Source organism: Amblyomma mixtum, unplaced genomic scaffold (genome assembly GCF_055824585.1).
Source record: "Amblyomma mixtum isolate Tamu unplaced genomic scaffold, ASM5582458v1 scaffold_37, whole genome shotgun sequence".
Taxonomy (NCBI): Eukaryota; Metazoa; Arthropoda; class Arachnida; order Ixodida; family Ixodidae; genus Amblyomma; species Amblyomma mixtum.
In genome coordinates, this window is record NW_028317734.1 from 94290 (window position 1) to 115884 (window position 21595).

Consider the following 21595-nt stretch of genomic DNA (forward strand, 5'->3'; position numbering starts at 1 on the left):
TTTCCTCCGCGGGACGCGACCAGAGTGCTTTGGAAATGTGATTACTCGCGAGATGTTCTATGACGCTTGATATTTTTGTCGGTTTTTTAAGGCACTTTAATTTCGAAAGATCATTGCCTGAATTTAAGTGTAAGAATGCGAATGAGAGCGATAGCCACGCTGTAATGTTTTCTGTTCGTGAGCAAAAGTGCGCCTTTCGTGGACAAGTATCTTCGGAAATTCTTCTTCCAATCTCCTGCCTTCAAAACGCATGGTATCTGGTAGAGATGCTGTGCGTGCAATGAACACCTTTTCGGCGAAGAAATTTATGAAGTCCAGTAGGACTTCTGCGCAGCTCAAACTACGACCACACCAGAGAACCCTACTCTGTGACTTACGAAGTAGCGTCGCTTAACTCGTAGCAAACGGTCAGCCGTCAACGAGACCATTAAGTGACACCCAAAACAGAACAGTCCCGGATAGCGACTCTAAGAGATCAACGGCTTCATACGCTGAGAGGAGGAGATGCGAAATCGTACAGCTCGCCAGCAATATCTAACTCACACCCCGCGTGGACGGCCGCAGCTACGCAGCGGCTCCCGTCGCTCTCTGGTAAAACTACGTATGCACCCCAAGAATGACGTCATCATGCACTCGGAAGAAGGCCATGACGATATACATGACCAAGCAAAGAAGTGAATAGGTTCTGTGTGCATCTAGAGTTCTTGAAGACCTTTCTTGAAGCACTTGTCGAAGTCTCCTCTCTGTTTTTATTTTTTGGCCTATTCCAGCAGTTGTTAATGTAAAGGCGAGAGAGATTACTTTGAGTTCTCTCCTGTCACTATTCGATCCATAAGAGGAACAGGACGTGAAGAAAAGGTGAGGAGGTTAACCAGAAGAATGCATTGGCTTGTGACATTGACTTCGGAGAAAGAGACTGGAGAACAAAATGCGGGAAGGCTGTAGAGGACTGAGTCCTGAAATAGACCCCTGGACCCTACTACTATGGAAGTGATGATGGAGTAGGCAAGTAAGAAGTGCGCTCGTGATAAAGTCATAGCCTATCGCGTAGGGACAGTGTACTCAAGAGATGGAAAAGTGCTTCGCCTCTTTTGAGAGCCGCTGATCACTCCGGCTACATGCAGAAACTCGTCTCCGACAATGCATACAATGACCAGCACCCGGCACGGCAACGGTATCGGTGCTAAATGCGCTGTGAGCACAAAATGTCTGTTCTCACCTATCCTGAAATTTGCAGACAGTGCTGACAGGGCATTCCGAGCAATGGAGTGAAAATGAGACTTTTATTCGTGGAGAAAAAGTGCAGCGCGGAAGATTTTGAATCAGAAGGAAGCTTCGCTCTTGTGAACATCATCATGTCCAGCATTCTTGGCCAAATATTTGCAGTCTCGGGTAATAGTCCAGTCTTTCTACGGATAGGAATACCTTTCTTTTAACGTTTTTGCATAGCTCACTACGAGCAGTTAAGACTGCGTTAAAAAACCAACGAAAAACGCTTAGACGATAGCAAAAACGTCAATAGCAGAAAAATTCTAGCGTGGCAACGAGAGCTCTGGGGTTGTATTGATTGTTATAGTGAAATCTTAAAATGTTTTGAAAAATTACGTTCATAAACTCGTTCCCATTTAAATATGCATTTGTCCAGAATTTCTGGGCGTGGTCGATAACAAGCCTCTCACCAGCACTGCCGTGAGAATGCTGTTCACATGTCTGAGGCGTCTCGCTCAAGCTCCTGCCAGTCTTCTCTTTTTCGCTATAGATACCTGTGAAATGATATCATCAGCGCCTTAAATGCGCGCACAAACCTTGATCCTGGTACCAGGCACTGGAAACCCAACGTTGTCGTAGGCGCACTCTTCTTGGGGCGTCACTGCCACGCAGCCAGTCTCGGTGATTCCGTAGATGTTGCGGAGCACCAGTGGTCGCAGTGTGGCCCCGATCTCCCGGGCGGCGGTCGCGGTCACGGGAGCCCCAAGGAGCACCACGGTCCTTAGTGACGGGGGTGGGCCGCAGTTGCGCTTCTGGACATGCCGTGCGACGGCCAGCACGCGAAGCGGTGGACTCGCGAACCATGTAACCTGCGCCGCCCCGTTCGACATTGGGTATATTCACGCTAAAGAAAAGCGCGCACAAAAAGTGCCACTTTTGCGCTAGCCACCATCGGCGTAACACCAGCTGCTATGACTGTACTGTCCCTTTTACGGCAACTATGTCATTGGTGTAAAGCAATGCTGGGAACAAACTGAAGTCCACTATCGATAGATTATTGGATTTTAAGGACAAAGGAATTAAAGGGACCATGAAAAGAATTAAAAGACGCTTGTAAATGTTAGAAGTTATGCTCAGAAGCACTGACACCAAGTATGAGTCTTCGGAACTGAGCCGGCAATTTATTATGGCTTTTTAAAAATCGCGTTTTTTAAAATTCGCGGGCCGATTGGTGTCTTCGTAGGGAGCGATTTTGAAACCAAAACCGGGAAAACAGACGTCACTAGTCCCATGACGTCGGTAGGCCACCACACGCTGTCATTCGCTCGAGCCGCGGCAGCTACGACGTCACGGGCACACTTCCGGTAGCGGTGAAAATCGTCTGCTCGAGGCGCCGCGCGACCCCCTCGGGCAAGCGCGGGCCAGGGCATTGCCTTCACGCATATGTTTCCAATTTACCTCTGCCGCCTCTTTCTGCCGGGAGTTCGGGAGCAAAGAAAGCGCCGAGACCGGAGAGACGCTGCCGACGCACGCTGCTCCTCGGGAGTGCGACAACCGGAAGCCGTAAACCGAACGTCAGCGAATGACGTATTCATGGGCGGAGCCCAGTCCCGGAGCTGTTTTCTTTATTTTTTCTTGGTGCTCCACGCGTATGAGTTGAGGGGGGAGAGGAGGAGCGTGATTTTTAATCGTCTATAACTTCGTTGTTATTCATGCTAGCTCGAAAATTCTTTCGCTGGGGTGACGAGTGATGGATTGGCTATCTTTACGTAATCTCAATTAATTTGTTTCATAGTCCCTTTAATGTCATTCAAAACTGAGGTTTAATAAGCTAGAAAAGGGCAAAAAGGGAAATACAGGTGCCGCCATCATTGGCCGATTACTGAAGTAAGCGAAAAGGACATGAAGGTGTGCTTCTTTTTTGTGCGTGCGCACCCTGGGGGCTAGGCTACACAGCAATTCACTTCAAAACAACAATGCTGACGAAGTACATTTAGGTCTTGACATTGACATGAAAAGGTTTTGAAGGCAAAAGCTTCAGGACAGGGTTCAGAGCCGAGCTTCGCGTGAGCCGAACTTGCGAGTTATGCGCATGCAAGAAACCGAGTGACGTCACGCGCCGTGCAGGTGGTGGCTCTTTGCCGCTGCAGCAGCCGTCGCCGCCGCCGCCGCCGACTCCGTCGCCTGGCATTTCGGCACAGCCGCGCGCTACTGCGCATGTGCGTCTTCTCCTCGTAGTCGCTACAACTGCGCGCTTCGCCTCCGCCCCACCGTTTGACCTTTCGTTGCGGCCGCGTGTTGCCCGCGTCGCAGCCGGCAACCCTCCGCTCCACATTCCTGCGGGTAGTTTTAACCGCGCCGATTTCCGTCTAACTGAAGCTTTTCGCTTGTATATCCAGGCTTAACCATAGCTAAGCCACTGCCTAATTTTTTCGATGGGTCGGACAATTTTTCAAATCCAAGTCCTCATGTAATAAATGCATTTTTTGTATGCTAAAGAATCATCATTGTCGCCACCGAGAGCAACAAAACCTCTTTCTACGCAGAATAGAAATTGTCTAGTATGCCAATTTTAGATACCCTGAATGTCTAAAGGGAATATAAAGGGGAATGTCTGTTAGCAAACGTTCAAAAGAAAGAGGAGAACACAAATAAAATGAAACGATAACGAAAAATTTAAACAGAATTCAACAGAGGCAAAATGTTGATACTGTAAGCACAACATGCGACCTTCGTCTTCATCTGTACATATCCATCATCATCGCTCGAAGCACAACATGCGACCTTCGTCTTCATCTGTACATATCCATCATCATCGATCATCTTCTTCTTCGAAGGGTTGGTCGCCATACTTGCGGGTGCCATTAAAGCTCGCTCCATCCTGCGCTCTGTCTCCTGTCTCACAATACAAATAATCTTTGTGCTTATATAATGTTACATTAAGCGCTCTTTAAATCGCCCTGATTGCTGGCGGCGGCAGAGCGGTAAGCCGATTCCGCAGTTCTGATGCTTTTGGCAAGAGAGAATTAAAGAGCGATTTGTCTTACTCAAAAAAAATGCCGCTCTTTCGAGCCATGCCTTTTGGAAGGTTAATTGATTAAGAAAATGAGTTCATGGCGGACGTGATGATGGCGGAATACTGAGTGGAAGATCTTGAGGCTTAGAAGTTTATGACTGTAGAGAAGCCATTAGATCAAGGCTATCTGTAATGACGGCGCTGCTAGCTATTCGGTGATAATTCGAGGATATCAAGCAAATGGGGAAATTCTGCGTCATTCTATTTAAGGTGTTAGGACAGGAAGGCTTGTATCTCGCTTTTGAGGGCATATTCCTGTAGCCTACGGCTGGCTGCAGTTTTGAGCAATCGTTTGCTGTTGGCAGGTCTACAGACGCACGCGCGTTTTGCACGCTACTTACTCTTTAACGACCTGATAATGAAGAAATTAAAGACCACAATTTCTGCATTTTGCGATTTTTTGTCTTTATTCGAGAAGTGCTCTATGAAGCATAATTGAGAAAGCAGGGATAGAATGCAGGAGATAGAAAGTTAAAAGAACTAGTGAAGTCCGCTTTCGCGAATTAATGTATCCGCATTTACAAACTGCGCACCAAAACGAGAGGCAGCACAAAAAGTGTAAACTTGCGCCGGCATCCTCTATATAAGTTGCTTCGACCGCCTAAATTTCACAAGCAGCGAAGCCGGTATTTCCTCACTCCTTCTATGGGCAAACGATTTGGAGTATAATTACAGTCGGCCAACTTATGTAATTCATCAGACATACGGCCACCGATTGCCTTCAACTGTGTGAGAATTCTTCGGTTGATGATTTCACTGGCTTAAAAGCATCGTTATATAAGTGTCAGAAAAGAGTGGTGCACTCCAGTAAGTGCAATTCACCAAAGGCATGTACATAGAAGCAGACGTTTGAAAAGAGACTACGAACTCTTCCCTTCTGTGATAACAGTGCATCTACCGGGAGTTTTATATTATTGCACTTATATTTTCCTTTGAAGGGCCGCCCAACTTCGATGTGGTCTCTACATGTGAATTGTACGGCATGGCGGACATTCTTTATGGATTAGAATGGTATTAAATGTGGCCCAAAATACTTAGGATTCTCTTTGGGATTTCGCTTGAATCCCTGGTTTTCGGAATGAGATTAATTGGCAGCATTGAAGGCCGTGAGTATCGAAAGTGTTACCATTTTCAAAATTTTCGATTAAGAAATACGGTTCGAGATTCCGAGTGTGACAAGGACGCCATTGAATGCTCTTTAACTTGACTTTGATACACTGCTTTGTCGTTAAATTGCCTGGCTGCCTGTGGTGGCACCACTGAAAGAACTTCCACGTGTTCTGCGCCCCAAAACCTTAGCCATTGTTCTTTTTTCGCCCAATCGACCTCCACAACGAGCAGACAAACGTAAGGAAATGAGGGGCTTGTAATGACATCGTTAGAATGTGAGTCGGCACGAGAAGACAGCAAAACCCGGTTCTCGGCCAACCGCCGACCACCGTCCTCCTGAGCGCTCATTCTCTCGAACACACGCTCGCGCTTTGTCTTCGCGCCTCTCCTGCGGCGGCACGGCCCTTCCTCTTTTTCTGTTATATCTTTCCCACGGGGGTGGGGGGGGGGAAGCGGGGGAAGCGGGAGGGTCAAGAAACGCGCTAAATGAGCCCTAACGTTCTCAGACACAAAAGCGCAGGCTACAAAAGGAATGGCAAAACAAAAATCCTTGTCCGAGGAGGCGATCTGACGGACGATGCAGTCCCACGGGAGGCGGACCTCAATCGAGGGGTACCGGTGCGACCTCCTACTGTGGGCGCTCATCAAGGCATTGGAAACGACGACTGGAAGGTCTCTCTTCAGGGTCAAGCGGACAAGTGCTTCAGAGGCACGATGTCGCCACACGTGAGGGGTGCGCCCTGCAAGCAGATAGTGTCTGTCGGGCGTTCGACCACGCAATGGCTGTTGGCTCCGTCTTGGTTTTGCTCACCGCCATCCGCGACCAGCGGATCTCGTGCGAGTACAGGCACACGTTAAGAACATCGAATGTGCAGGAACGGCAGGCGACACGTGCACATCGCGCGGTCCCCGTTATAGGGCGGTACGCTGTTAGGAAGGCATGAAGCCAGGAGTCGGCGTTGGCGCTGCCGACGACATTGTATCCTACGAGCGGGGCCTGGTACCCAAGTCGGGATTATTGAGGGCGCCCGAGACAGCGCTCCATGTGAGACACATCCTCCTGAAAAATGCGGTGCACACGGCGTAGGCGATGCTCGGGCAGATCTTCAAAGCAGTATGTCACGGGACTGAGCCAGGCAGCTACACATTAGGGCCGCGGTGCCGGGGCAAAAGCTTCGCGGCGTGGCCTGTAGCGTGGATGGTGTGGCGAACGAGGACCAAGTCGCCGGATCGGAAGGAAAGAGGTGGTGGAGCGGCCTCATTGACCTCTTGTGCACAAGCACGAACCGTGAGAATGTTGCACTGGGCGTCGAGGCGGGCGCGACGAAGAAGTTGGGCAGAGTCTGGTGGGGATGCAGTAGGGTGCGACAGCCGCACTGTGCGTCGGGGGATAGAGGGCGCTCTGCCATAGACGACGGAGAACAGCGTCACATACGTAGTTACCTGCGCCGCAGTGTTGACAGCGAAAGTTGCAGCAGGAACAATACGGTCCCAGTTTATTCGTCCTGGTTTATCCGTCCCAAGTATATCCGTCCCAGTTTGTGTGGGACGGAGCGACGTAGGACGCAAGTATATCCGTTACGGTAGGGTTGACGCGCTTCAGGTGGCCATTGCACTGTAGATGTTTGACGGACGTAGTGGAATGCCAATGCCAAAACAGCGGAGGGCTCGCTTATACTCAAGCGACATGAAGCAGCTGCCATGGTCCGCGATGACGCGACAGGGCATACCGTGCCGGAGCTCGGCAGGAGCGGCAGATGGCAGGCCGGAGATGGCAGGAGCGGAGGAAGTGTTAGGGACGGGCAGTACGTCGGCCCACTTGGAGATTTAGTCGATCGCTACCAGCACTTACCGGTTGCCGGCGCACGTCTTTCGAAATGGACCCAACTGGTCGAGTCCAAACGGGTCCAAAGGTTAACACGGTAGCGAAAAAGCCTGCAGGGGTGGCCAGGGAGCTCGTGTAGACGGCTTCCTGTACTGGAACGTCTGGCAGTATGCCATGCATTGCTTGACGTCACTAAATATGTTAGGCCACCAAAAGCGCTCCGGCACCCGCGCGTAGGTCTTGCCGCGGCCAAGGTAATCTGTCGTGGGAGCGTTGTGCAAGCCGCGCAAGACCTGCGATCGCAGCGTGTCGGGCACTACTGGCAACCACACGGAAGGTCGACCACGGAGGCGCTTCACATGATATAAAAGTGCATTCTCCACGCTATATGTCCGGGGCAGTTGCGGTGGTTTGGGCTGGCAGCGGTGCTGAGGGATCGAACTATGGTAGCAATGCTGCCGGAATATCGGGTTTGCGCAGTACTCAGGTTCGTCAAGGCTGTCACAGAACAAAGGTGCCGAGACAGGAAATCAGCATCTTGATGGGCAGAGCCACGCCGATTCACTATCGTAAAATCGTACTCCTAAAGTTGGAGGAACCAGCGAGCAATCTTTGCATTCAAATGATTGGCGGACTGCAACCAAGTGAGAGCGCTATTGTCCGTGACAATGGTGTAGTGTCGGCTGTATAGGTAGGGACCCTGACGATGGCGAGGCTCTCCAGTTCCGAAGAATGCCGGCGGTGCTCAACGTCAGAGAGCTGGCGGCTGGCATATGCAAGGACCCTCTGGTCGCAAGACTCGTTTTCCTGCAGAAGGACTGCGCCGAGTCCATCTTGGCTGGCATCCGCATAGAGAATTGCTAGGGCTGATTAATCGAAATGGGTCAACGTAGGAGTTTATAGGAGGGCATCTTTGACTTACAGGAACGCCAGCTGTTGGGCCGCTGTCCAGCTCCACGTGGCATTGTTCTTCAGCAGGGCGATCAGCCAAGCGGTTCGCATTGCAGAGTTTCGAATGAAGCCTCGAAAATGGGAGGGGAATCCATTGAAACTTCTCAGCTCCATGGGAGTGGTGGGAGCTTCGTAAGCCGGGAACACCTGCAGCTTTGACGCAATGGCACGAATGCATTCAGAACGTGACCGTAGTAGACGTCACTTCCGCGAAACCGAAGAAACAGTTTTTGCGGTTTCAAGCGGAGTCCAACAGAGGTGAGGGCCTCGAGGACAAGTTTTAGGTGGGGCTGGTGTTCGTAAAACGTAGCCATCTACACAAATGCGTCGTCTAGGTAGACAAAGGCCAACTTCCACGGCATATGGACCAAAATGCGGCCCATAAAGCCCTGGAAAGTGGCCGGAGCATTCGAGAGACCGAAAAGCATGCGGTTAAACAGGCAGAGGCCGTCAAGCGTTAGAAAAGCAGTCTTTTCCTCATCGTCGGAGTGAACGTGCAATTGCCAGTAGCCCGAGAGCAGATCCAAGGTGAAAAAAATGCGGGCCCCCTTCAGGCGGTCTAGCGTGTCGTGTGAGGCGAGGCAGCGGGTACACGTCGGGGTGGGTAGCAGCGTTTAGCTTATGATAATCGATGCAGAAGCGGAGTGTGCCATCCTTCTTGCGTAAGAGGACGACAGGGGAGGACCAAGGACTACAAGACGTGGGAATTGTGCCCTGGTCTAGCATATCGTGCATGTGCTGCTGGGACCCTCCGTTCATCTGGCGCTAACCGACGGACATGGTGACAAATGGCCCGCGGCCGTCGATGTCGATCCTGTGGTGGACTCAAATGCACCCGAGTTCACCAGTGCTGATAGCAAGGCAACTGCAGTGCTTGAGCACCAAGGCCTTCAAAGAGGCGAGCTCAGCGGAAATCAGGTTGGGTCGAAAGTTGAACATTTTTTACGGTAGAATTGGCGGCCCCGCAGAGTGGTAAAGTGGAGCCTCAGGTTTTGGAGAGAAAAGAGGCGAGCCATGGCTCAAAACTAACTCTGTGCACAGTTCTGCGCCAGGAGTCAGCACGAAAGGTACGCAGTCGATGTTGAGCAGAAATACATGGGTTTCTTCGAGCCCAGGCCGGAGGCTACGAGGGCAGGTCATCTCACGGGATGAAGTGGAGCACCGGACGGGTTCGGAATCACGTCTGCGGTGACTGGGCTGTCGAGCTTAGGGCGCATTCAAGTTGCCGCGCCCGGTGGCATAGTCACGGCGGACGCTCCAGTAATGGTGGCCACGTCACACGGCTGGACCCGACGTGCACACTTCGCCGCGAGGTAACCTAAAAACACGGAAGAACGCTTGGTCCCCGATACCAGGGACTGGCATGGGCTGACACCAAGGTCCGAAAGCCGGCGAAGCCAACCCAGCGCACAGAGAGTTTGGTTCCGCCAGGGCTTGCTGTCGCAAAACTGAGGAAGATACCCTCTTGCTGGCACCACTCGCACCCGAGGAGCGCCGGCCAATTAGGGCTGTCTGCGACAACAAACTCTGTCGAGGTCTTGCTGAGTGCTTGTACATTAATGGTGACACACCTGACGTGCTCTACCGGGGCGCCGGTAAAGGCAAAGAGCCAGATTTTGGCGGCTGGCAAAAGCAGTTGGGATGCCCTGGCAACTAGCGATTTGTCCAACACGTTGACAGCCGCTCTGGTGACGACCAAGGCCCTCAAATGGCGGCCCAGCAGGCTAACGCCGACCGACACGTAAGGCGCGTGAGGTGTATCCGAAAGCGACGAAAGGAGAGCTCGCAAAATCGTTTCCCCCTCACGTAGTGTCCCCGCTGGCTGGCCTCAGCAGAAGCAGGCCACACCTAAGTCGCTGGGAACAAGCCGAGCAGAGGCCGCAGCCAGGGCCGCGGATCGATGAACCCGCACCAGTGCGCCCTTTCCGGCAGACGGTGGCGACCCCAGAGTGGCCAGCAAAGTCGTTTCCGCCTCGACGGCGAGTGCCGTGGCAGCGCGGACTGAACAAGGGTGCTCAAAACGGAATAAGCGCTGCACCTCGGCATCCCGGATAGCCTCCAAAAATGCATTGGTGCCGATCAGGGCCACCGCGTCCCGAGGCGCTCCCTGGAGAGACTACACAGCCAGCCGCTCAACGACTGCGGCCAGATCCTGGTACGTCTCCCCGGGCTGTTGGCGGCGGAACCACAGGCGGTGGTTCTGCACCTGGGAATGACCTGAGGCACCGTAGTGGTCAGCGAGGAGACCCGCGAGAATAGGGCAGCAGCCTAGCTGGTCGGGAGGCGCATTGCGCACAGCTCCGTCGCACGGTCCCTCAGTTTGGCGCCGAGCTTCTTCGCCTTCGTCTGCCCGCCCCAGCCTCTCACCGCCGCCATGTCGTCGAGCTGGATGCGGTAGGCTTCCAGCGAGACGCTGCTATTGAACATGTCGCCGATGATCCTCTCCTCGGGCAGGGCGTTTCGCAGCAGCTGCCGCAGGTAGACCATGCTATATTCCTCCGCTCTGGCCATACCCTTCCTCCTCCTTCCTCGGTAATCACATTCCGGATGGTTACCGTGGTACGCATGCTTACACTCTCGCCATACGCTCTTTCCAGGGCAGCCCTCCTTCTACTTCGAGGGTAACTACCCTCTGGTTAGTTCCCAGGGCAACCACGTACCAGTTGAAAGTTCTCGCTCTCCCCGGTGATCATGCACCAGTTGGAGATTTCTCCGCTTCAGCCACACCCTCCTTGTTCCACGGTAACCACCTTCCGAGCGGTTGCCGTTGTTACCAGCCTCTGGTTAAGGCTTCCTACGCTTTTGCCATAAAGCCTCCCTCCATGGTAACCCTCCCCATCATTCCAGGGTAACTACCCTTCGGGTGATTTCTGTGGCAATCGCTCACTGGTTACGCATTCTCATGCTCTCGACATACTCTCCTCTATGCACGGTAACCACCATCCGAACGGTTCCGGCGAAACCACCCACCGGTTACGTATTTCACATTTCACCGCTGAAGTCATACCCTCTTCCTTTCAAGGCAACCAACCACCCACCGATTGGCTCACATGGCAACGCACCCACTGGTTACGACGACTACGCCTGACAACTACATAGTACGACGACGCGAAAGCAAGGAACAGGCGCTTAACACGTGTCGCTGTAAAACTGCCTCATGCCGCCAGTGGCATCCGCACCCATGATCATCGTATACGCCGAGCGGTGCTCAAACAATTTGGTTAATGGTGAGAGCTGTCAAATATTCTACCGTAGGCGCTGGTGAATTTTTTCAAGATTTGATTACATGACATATAAATACCCACAAAAGTGCAGGGTTGAGCGGCCGCCGCCAAAACTCCGCAGATGGAGCCCCACAGGCGGAATGCGGAGGTCACGGGTTCAGATTCAACTGGCGGCATGTGTTAGTTTTAAGTAAGAAAAGCTCTTAGTTCCCGTAGACGGCATGCCACTGGTGACCTTGTCGCCTGAATGAAGGAGAACATGAAGGCGAACCTAAACGAAGTCAGGTGAAGCTTTCAGTGCCCCTGGTGCTGCGTGCGGCGCGGCAGCTGCATCAGCGCCTGCGTCAAGAACAGCGTCGTCGTGGTTCCGTTGAGGACGAAGCTATCGCGTGACGCGAAAGGGCCAAAGTTTTTCTCTGTAACCCGAGAGGAGCAAGCGTATCCTTGGTGGCACTTCATAAGCTGTAACGAAGCGCCGCGTGAGTTGCAAGCGAACCCTTGAACATGTGACTAGAACTGGAAAAGTGCCGCAACTGCCGGAGCTGCGGTCGCGATATATGTTCCAGCGGAGACGACGCGCTTGCGGCCAGGCAGTTGGACGCGCAACCTCAAGGGCACTCTGAATAGGCGCATTTCTTTAAAAATTCGGACCACAGGTTTAAACAGCGCCGTTTATATTGCAAGGAAAGAAGTACAAGCCAATAAGGAAAAAGGCCGGGACAGTTCGATCGTAATTACAAGGAAAAGAGCGCGCGGAGAAAGTAGACAGCGAAGAGAAGACACCTAGACGCAAGCGAATGTTTCTATGTGTCTTCTTGTCGCTGTCCCATTTTCCACGCATTATTTCCGCTGCAAGTATAAGCCAGAATTTTGTTTCTGTAAGAATAAAATGAAATGTGGAGTGAATGGTCATAACGGAAGAAATCACCAAATTCCTCTATTATATTTACTGTGTGGTTCAAAAAATATTCCAACACTTAATTTAAACTCATTAAAGTTTGGGGAACACTCATGAAGTAAGTATTCAGCATGCATTTATACTATTTTAACACCATGGCTTGCATATGAAGAAGTTTTTGTGGTATCGTTCTGCGTAAATTTCATTCGAACATTAATTATGCTTTCAGCGTTCACAAGGGTTGACCTGCTGACATAAAATTCTCATTTTCCATACTTCATTCAACTCGGGTTTGGTTCTTTTAATTATTTTGTAGCAAACTAAAGTAAGCTAAAAAGGCAGCTACGGAGCAAATGTCGGAGAGTGCATTTTGTTAATTTTTATCGGCAAGTAATTTTATGTATATGCGCGTGGAATGTGTTTGTCAACAGGAGGAATAAGCATGGAGGGATGAATAAAAATTTACAGAACATTGGATAGATGCCACCAGTTTATTGTACATTATTTTCGCAACAGCTGCTTTTATTCCAGTGCTCTTAGAGGCACCTTTTAATTTCGTCTTGAGCTCCTTTCATCCGGAAAGAAGCGGTCCTGCAAAATATAAACAAGAGAAACAGGTATATTACCTAGGTAATAAAGCCGGAAATAGACGCCGCCTGATTGCGTAGAACCCGCAAATTCAGGCAAGTGGTAAAAATTTGATTTAAATGCCTAACATATCTCGCTACCGAAGAAAAACACAAATAATTATGAATATCTGACCAGCTAGCGCGTAACAGCTGGGGCACATATTACAATGAACTACCCCTTTCTGCGATTCGCGGGTACCGAGAATTTAAGCAGCAATCAATCAATCAATCAATCAATCAGCCTTTTATTTTCTCTATATTAGAGAAGGAGACAGGACTAAAAGCTCGAAAGCTTGACAGAGGTCCTGCCCCCTTTTTTCACGCTGGCATTGCAACAGACAAGCGGCAATAAATTCTGCGCTATACATTATAGCACAAAAGAAAATAACACACCTTGAAAAAAAAGCAAAAAGTACCAACATAAAAATACATGCAGCGTCATGACACAAACTTGTTCAGAAAAAATTTCTTAATAACGATATTTGAATGCTGGAAAGGGTCAAACATTTCTTTGTTTAAGTTATTTAATAGCACTGGCAGCGTATACGAGATAGATTGTTGTGAGTAATATGCTCTAGGTGTAGGAACTAGCCACATTTCTTTATTTCTGGTTTGTGGAATATGGGTGTTTTTTGCAAGTTCTGCCAAATTACCAACATAATTTTCATTGCTCCGCGAAGCACTTTTGAAACTCATTAAAAGTCTGTGTTCGTGTAAAGCTAAGACTGGCAGGATTTCATATTTTAAAAAGAGGTCACTCGTAGGGAAACAATACGGAACACCAGCAATGCATCTCACAGCTCTTTTTTGGAGAAGATGTAACTTGGTCATGTTCGTGATACCAGTTGTACCCCAAACGATAATGCAGTATTGTAAGAGAGATAGAATTAAGGAGTTATACAGCAACAGCCTAATTTTGACAGGAAGAATGGTGCGCAGGCGCGACAAAACTCCGACAGTTGAAGATATTTTGGATCTGATATAATCCACATGATCATTCCAAGTCAAGTGTTTTGAAAACACGACACCAAGGATTTTGACAGAATCCACTATCTCCACAGGATCATGGTTTAAACATACATTGAGTGGCCTAAACAATACCTTCCCTTTCGGCAAGTACAACACTATTTTAGTCTTTTTAGGATTAATCTTCAAAAAATTTGCTTGTGCCCATGTATTTAATGCATTAATTGTTCTGCCTGCTTTTTCTTCAATATCATCTTCTGATTTCCCAGAAATGAACACTGAAGTATCATCGGCGTAAGATACAAATGTACTATCAGGTTCACAATGCACAATATCATTTAGATAAATTAAAAATAAAAGCGGACCCAATATGCTTCCCTGGGGAACTCCTGTGCAGATATTCTGTACTGAGGACAAGGAGCTTTTAAAGTCTACATACTGTGTCCTATGGGAGAGGTATGATTCCATTAAGTCTAGTGCTTTTCCACGGATACCGTAGGTTTCCATTTTATGTAAGAGAATTTTGTGACTTAATAAATCAAACGCTTTTGTGAAATCTATGTAGATACCTGCAACTATTTCCTTATTTTGAAATTTATCTATTATTATTTCTTTTTGTGTAAGTAGCGCTGTTTCTGTGGATCGATTCTTTCGAAAACCGTGCTGAATGTCAAGGAGGAGATCATGCTTGTTAAAAAATGACAGGACTCTGCCATGTAGTAACTTCTCTATACCTTTAGAGAATACCGGTAATATAGATATAGGGCGGTAATTTTGGATCAAAGATTTGTCGCCACTTTTAAAAACCGGTATCACTCGAGCAGTTTGGAGTTCTTTCGGAAATACAGCGGTAGATAATATTAAATTGTAAATGTGCGTAATGGCTGGGCATATAAGGTGAAGAACATGTTTAACGGGCGCTATTTGGAGGCCATTTGTGTCCGCTGACTTGCTATTTTTAATTGTGCTTATACACGAGAAAACTTCTGCGCAGTTTGTCGGAGCAAAGAAAAGTGATGATGAACTGTTGCATCCTTTCAAGAATGCAGTGTAATCTTGACTGCTGCCCATTTGATTCTGAGAAGCTTGCTGGATAAAAAAGTTGTTAAAAGTATCAGCTAAGCCAGTGTCACAAATACGCTTTCCCTCATGCTGAAAGTTATCAGGAAGATCAGGGTTAGATGGCCGTAATAAGGAATTTAATTTCCTCCACATAACATCCGATCTTTGTTCAGTCGAGCTCCAAAATATATTTGTAAAATAAGCTTCTCGAGCGATCTTCAGTTTTGATGTAAGATTATTTCTGTACTTCTTGAATTGGCTAAACAAATTTGCATCTTTAGTTTTTACAAACTGTGCGTACAACTTATTTTTATGTTTTATCATTTGGAGCAACTCAGACGTTACCCAAGGTTTCCTAGCCCTAGATGGCGCGTTTACTTTTTTTAGTGGAAAGTGCGCGTCATATACAGTTTTAAATGATGTGATGAAATTGTAGTAAGCAGTATCGCTACTATCCGCCTCAAAAACATTATTCCAAGTCTGTTGGCTAATAGCATGACAAAAGGAATCAAGGTTTTTGTTAGTTATAGACTGTGTATAAATTATTCGCTTTTTCCTTTTATTAAAACGCACGGGCTTGTTAACTAGCATAAAGATTCCAAGGTGATCACTAATATCTGTGTAAACAACGTCTGCGGTTATTAAGTTAGTGTCAATATTTGTAATGAAGACATCTAATAAAGACGTACTTTCTAAAGTCACTCGTGTGGGCTTTGTTATTAAGCTAAAGAATCCATTCACTGCAATTAAAGAATGGAGTTCTTTTTGTGATTGTGAAGTTGAAAGCATATTTATGTTGATGTCACCACCTAAAACCATATCTATAGATTCGTATGATGCATAGCTAAAGATATTTCCGAGAAATGCTAAGAAATGACTTATGGCGCCAGACGGTGGCCTGTACATGACACAAAAAAGTTGGTTTGAGCTTCGCAGAGTGAGCACTTCGTAATCAGCAGTTGTTGCCGTGTATTCCTCGACCATTTCACACGATATTGTATCTTTAAGTAGAAGCGCGACGCCGCCTCCTCTTTTATCGTTTCGGTTTTGATAAAAGCACTGATATCCAGGACGGTGATACACATTCGATGCTGAAGTGTACCATGTTTCAGTCAACATTATTGCTGTGAGTGGAACTTCGAGAGTATCCAGTAGAATAGTTAATTCATCTTCTTTGTTTATTAAGGATCTAATGTTTAAGTGGAAAAAAGACAAAGCAGTAGTTTGAGGTTTAACCAAATGCGTAACCTCATGTGGCTCATAACCCATGTCACGGAACTAGTACTTAGGTTGGATGCCAGCAGGTACAACTACGCAATTTTGCGCAGATCATCCTGGTGGGTGATCGCAATGACATTTGACGTGTCAGTTTTGCGCACATATATTTTGCCATTCCGAGTCCATGCATACTTCCACTTCAGTTCTTTCTTTTTAGCATTTGCTGCACCAAACAGTTTTTTCATTGAAGGACTCAAGTGCTCATTGATGAAGATTTGTGTCTTCGGTTCAAGTTCAATGTCCTCTGACGTTATCCTCTGCTTTCGAGCTTTCTCAAGGAAGGCATCACGAACGGATCTGCGGGCAAATTGCAACACTATGTTTGGAGCGTCTGCATTTCCCGCAGTTCGAACGCGGTGACAAACCTCAATGTCTCCCCTTTCAAGTGGAAACTCAACCGCTCTAGCTATCCTATCGGCAATCTCTGTGATGTCTTCATTCTGCTTCATTGGTACACCCTTCAATTCAACGTTGTGACATCGCGTGTGTTGCTCGTTTTGTAAAAGTCTTACTTCATGAGCTTTCAGCTCCGCTCGTAAAGCGTCGCGTTCCTCCTGTAGTTCGTTTACGGATGCCTTCAGTTCCTCATTCTCTGTCTCAACGCGGTTCACAGACGTTTTCATTTCTTCGTAGTTGTCATTTATAAATGCTAGGCTAGCTTTTATCTCGCGTATGTCCTTTCTTAAGTCCCGTTCGAGACTTTCGCGTAGTTCACGGAACTCTTGTTTAAGTTCTCGTTTCAGCTCATCAAATAGTTTAATAAGTTCTTTCGACATTGCCACTTATGAAGAAGAAAGAAAAAAAAACATGCAGTTTGAAATCGCGCTACAGCAAGAACAGCCCCAGTGAAAACAAGCGCAATCAACAGATCACAGTGTGTAGCAGCAGCAGTCACAGCGAAAGTGAAATCAATGCCACTAGTAGTGAAACATTTCACTAACCTGTGAAAGTATACGTAGGCGCTTAGAAAAACAGTGCGATCGCCGTGACTGCTGCTGCCAAGTGAGGCAGCGATGGGGTCTCCGCGGGCTTTTAAGTTCTTCAGCCAGGAATCCACGCAGGCGCAGTGCTCGCTGCCGACGAATGCTGGCGAAGCACGCTGCTACAGGTGATGTTCGTCGTTTCCAGCGGCTGCCAAGATCACACCACTCGATGATATGTGCTGCGTTGATATGTACGGACAGCAACCTGTGAAAGTATACGTAGGCGCTTAGAAAAACAGTGCGATCGCCGTGACTGCTGCTGCCAAGTGAGGCAGCGATGGGGTCTCCGTGGGCTTTTAAGTTCTTCAGCCAGGAATCCACGCAGGCGCAGTGCTCGCTGCCGACGAATGCTGGCGAAGCACGCTGCTACAGGTGATGTTCGTCGTTTCCAGCGGCTGCCAAGATCACACCACTCGATGATATGTGCTGCGTTGATATGTACGGACAGCAACCTGTGAAAGTATACGTAGGCGCTTAGAAAAACAGTGCGATCGCCGTGACTGCTGCTGCCAAGAGGCGGACGGTATATGGTCCGTAAGAATTCTCTTATAAAGGCTCGTCGCTGACGAAATTGCTCTTCAAGCCGGAAAAGCTATACGCAGCGTTAATCGTTTACACAGGAGGTAACCTCACAACAAAACTTGTCTCTAAGAGAATAATCGTGTCTTTCCCCGTACGTACACGATGAGGTCATATTCCGCCTACATTATGGATTAAAGCTATAACTGCAAGGTGCCCTGAACTGAAACCAACGCGGAAAGCGTTGTCCGGCCGGAAAGTTGTAGGTAAACCGAGACATTAATATGGAACGAAAAGAACGCCAACCAAGTTCTGGCAAAAGGCGTGCAAACAATGCACACGTCCAAGTCTATCATCGCTCCAATCGTACCCCGCCCGAAACGTCGCCATCCGAATCAAAAGGCCGTTTCGAAAATTCAGTCCTCCAAGGGCCCAGTGACCTCGTGAGTGAAACGAAGAATTTCACCGCAATGTATAAAACAGCACATAGCCGACATCAGGTCAAATGCGGTAGCCTACTTCGAGAAGCATGTGACCTAAGGATTTTATTTGTTGGGTCTGTTGTGCTGAAGACACAAGAAAGCCCGTGAAGAAGGTTGTTTCTGGAGTTATTAAACAGAGGCGGGTTAATATCAATCGCTCCCTCTGCGCTCTTGGTTAAGTTCAGGGACGCTCCTGAAGAAGAAGTTCCGCCGTTCAAACACCTAGCCAAATCCACGCCTCAGTTCAAGCATCAGGAAGTAATAACCGAGTAGGCTATGAAAGTCCGACCACGTTGTATGAATCTGGGTTCCGTTCTTGTCGTTATTTATTTATGTTTCTCCAACTACAGAAACTTTTGTTGGATGTCTTCCTTTGAGACGAGGCATGCATTACGTTGAATTTTAGAATCCAGCCAGCTCGCTTCCTACGACCTCGACCATATTGCATTTTATTTTCACATTCAGAGCACTATAAAGCAAAAGCTGTAATTAAGCACTTACCTCGCAGGGCATTGTTTGGCTCGTAGGTGCGAAATTTTCCCGCTTTATCCCATGCAGCCAAACAGCTTGACGTCATTGCTGCCGCTGGGAATGTAGAAAGAGCCTTCTCGGACACCTAGCGTTAGCTACACTTGAAGACAAAGCAGGTGGACATATTTCTCCATTCACAGTCCGTCCGTAACCAGGCTTTTTAAAACGCTAATCGCGACAGAACAAGCTCTGCTCAACGCCGTGCAAGCCGTCTTCAAACTGCAGAACCGGCGCCCGGAAAGACGCGGGAATGTTTATGGTGGCCCGTAACCGCGTAAATGCGGAGACCAAATCAGAGCTGCTGCGGCGCAGGCAAGAGCAGTGCAGTACTTTGCCAGTTCTAGTGGCTTTAAAAACGCAGTTATATGTCGAGTGGTAGCGCCGCTTGCTTAGAAGGCCATGCAGTCAAAACTTCGCGGCTTACAGCGCGGAGCCAGCGCCCTCTTCGAAATGTGCGAACTAAATATTGATTCCGCAATTAAAACAATGAACAACTTCACGTACTAGCCATGTGTTTTTTTTCGTGGGGGGGGGGGGGGAGCAATAAATATGCTAACGTCTCTAGGCTCAGAGCGACACACGAGAAAAACGAAGTAAGAAGACACAACGAGCGCAGACTACAGACGCAATTTTAATAGTCTGCGCTCATTAATTGCGTCGTCTTCCTTCATCTTTACCTCATATGTTGCGCAGAAGTTCAAAGTGTTCACGTACCAACAGGCACAAGTATTTGTCTTTATGCCCGAGAGGTACAGTTACAGGTATAGTTACAGCTCTTCGTTCGAGCTCCTTTCTTGAGCACCCCAGTTTGTGAGCAATGGATAATCGCCGAATTGCGCCGGTTGACTCTAGCTTACAAAAAAAAAACAGACAACAGAGCAGACTTTACACCAAAGTAAATTTACAAGCTGAAAACAACAATACACACCACTCAATACTGATACATCACGAGGTTGCTGAAATAAACAGCAGGACAAGTTTAAACTTCCGTCGAACAGAGAAGGAACCAGTTGCCTCCTGTACGTAAAAGCATTAGAGTGGTGTAAACTGCGGTGCTCTTAAACGGTGAAATTAGGGCTGTTATTAAAAACACGTGGAGGATAGACTTTTTAGGCTAGTATAGGCACTCAGCAGACACGGCACACCATAGTACCAAAGCGAATGCAATATCCAAATATAGCGGGGTGATGCCAGACGTGCAGTTGACATCTTACTACGGAGCACCCGTGCGCCTGCCGTGCGCTCTCCTGGAACCATATCTATCGTCTTTCCCAAGGCACCAGCGTGCAAACCGTACGATGAGAGGTGTGGCTGCATTGGCGGGAAACAAGCATGCCCACGTAGCCTACGACAGCGTAGCACGAGGAAAAAAGCAACCAAGTGCTTGAAATCAACGCTGATAAAATGCGAGCAGCAGCAGGGAACGAAGGCCAGTCTGCAGTAGCCGGCAGCTGGCGCCTAGTAACCAGCAGAATAGTGAAGTCTGATGGCATAAGAGCAGCTGGCGGCTGATGGGAGGAATATGACCATAAATATTGTAACGTGGCCGCCAGCCGAAGAATGAGGCGTGATGAACCATGAGCAAGAGATGATTTAATGGCCGCTGGCCTAGCGCGAACGCGCCGTCCCGCGCCACTGCCAGCTTCGTCGTCTTCGTCACACTTCCCGGGGCCACTCATCCTTCGATCATCTCATTCACTGTGGGGGCCAGCACCTCACCACTCTCTCCTTTCCGTCCCACCATCCTCTGAAGCTCATCACGATTTTGAGCGTCTCTTTCAACAATCGGGACGATCGCTCGGTGGCCCCGGGAAGCGTGTTCGCCAAATGCAGCCTGTAAAGCCAGCGATGACAGCGCCGCCCACCGGCAGGTAGCAGCCACCATTAAGGCTGGTTAGTAGTAGTAGTAGTAAAGACTTTTAAGCGACCATAATTTACAGGCCGAGCATTTCGACCGCCTGGGCGACCAGAAGCCGCTGTTCTTCTTCCCCTTCAGCGCCAAGCCAATCGAGCCAGGTGGTTATGGATAGAGAGGGTGGGGGGAAGGAACCCGACTGCTGAGCAGCCGGACAATAGAAGAGGCAATGGGCCAGGTCCGCATAGATACAGGGGCAGTTGGGACAGGAAGGGTCCGATCGATAGCGATAGAGGAAGAGGCGGGACGGGGTAATAACTGCATTCATCTGAATGTGCCGAAGAAGGCGAGACTCCGGCACCGTGAGTGATGGATGAGGGGGAGGGTAAAGGCGTTTGTCGAGGCGGAGCTCAAGGTAGACCTCTTTTATGGTGCGGCGAAGGGTGAGTCTCCCACCGTCCTCCGAGGGCTTGGGCCAGGGGATCAACGGTGCCCGGAAAAGTGTGTCGCGGGCGAGCTGATGGGCCAGCTCATTGCCGTCAATCCCTGAATGCCCAGGGACCCAGCGGAGGAAAACGATGGAAGGCTGCAGTGCGGAGACCGCTCGTTCGACCTCCTGTTGGAGAGAAGGGGTCAGGGTGCGTTTCTGTATGTGGTGTATAGCGGCTTGTGAGTCCGAATAGACTATGCACTCTTGGAGAGAGGGAAGGAGGTAAAATGACTGGAGGGCATGCGCAATGGCGAGGACCTCGAGGGACAATGCGTCTGGAGGGTGTAGATACGGCCCGCTGGTGTGGGTTTCAGGAGCAGGGAGGTGTGGATGGTACAGGGCGTAGCCGCAGGAACCTCGAGGAGCCACGAAGGAGGCATCCGTGTAAGCTACACCCTGGGTATCAAAGAGAGGGGAATGGTGCTGTGCGGCCGCATGACGACGTCCGGCGTGCAGGACGGGGGACATGTTGGTCGGGAGGGGAAGGATACGAAGATTGCGGGCGGG

The 21595-nt window shown here is 49.0% G+C and overlaps 1 protein-coding gene across 1 annotated transcript in view; it reads right to left on the minus strand.

Moving 5' to 3' along the window:
* LOC149324409 (uncharacterized) overlaps window positions 1-21595 on the minus strand; it is a 132537-nt gene that overhangs the window by 29453 nt on the left and 81489 nt on the right. Inside the window, exon 7 of the mRNA XM_089565549.1 lies at window positions 1806-2078. Coding sequence (XP_089421675.1) covers window positions 1806-2078 — 273 coding nt within the window. The remainder of the gene's footprint in view (window positions 1-1805; window positions 2079-21595) is intronic.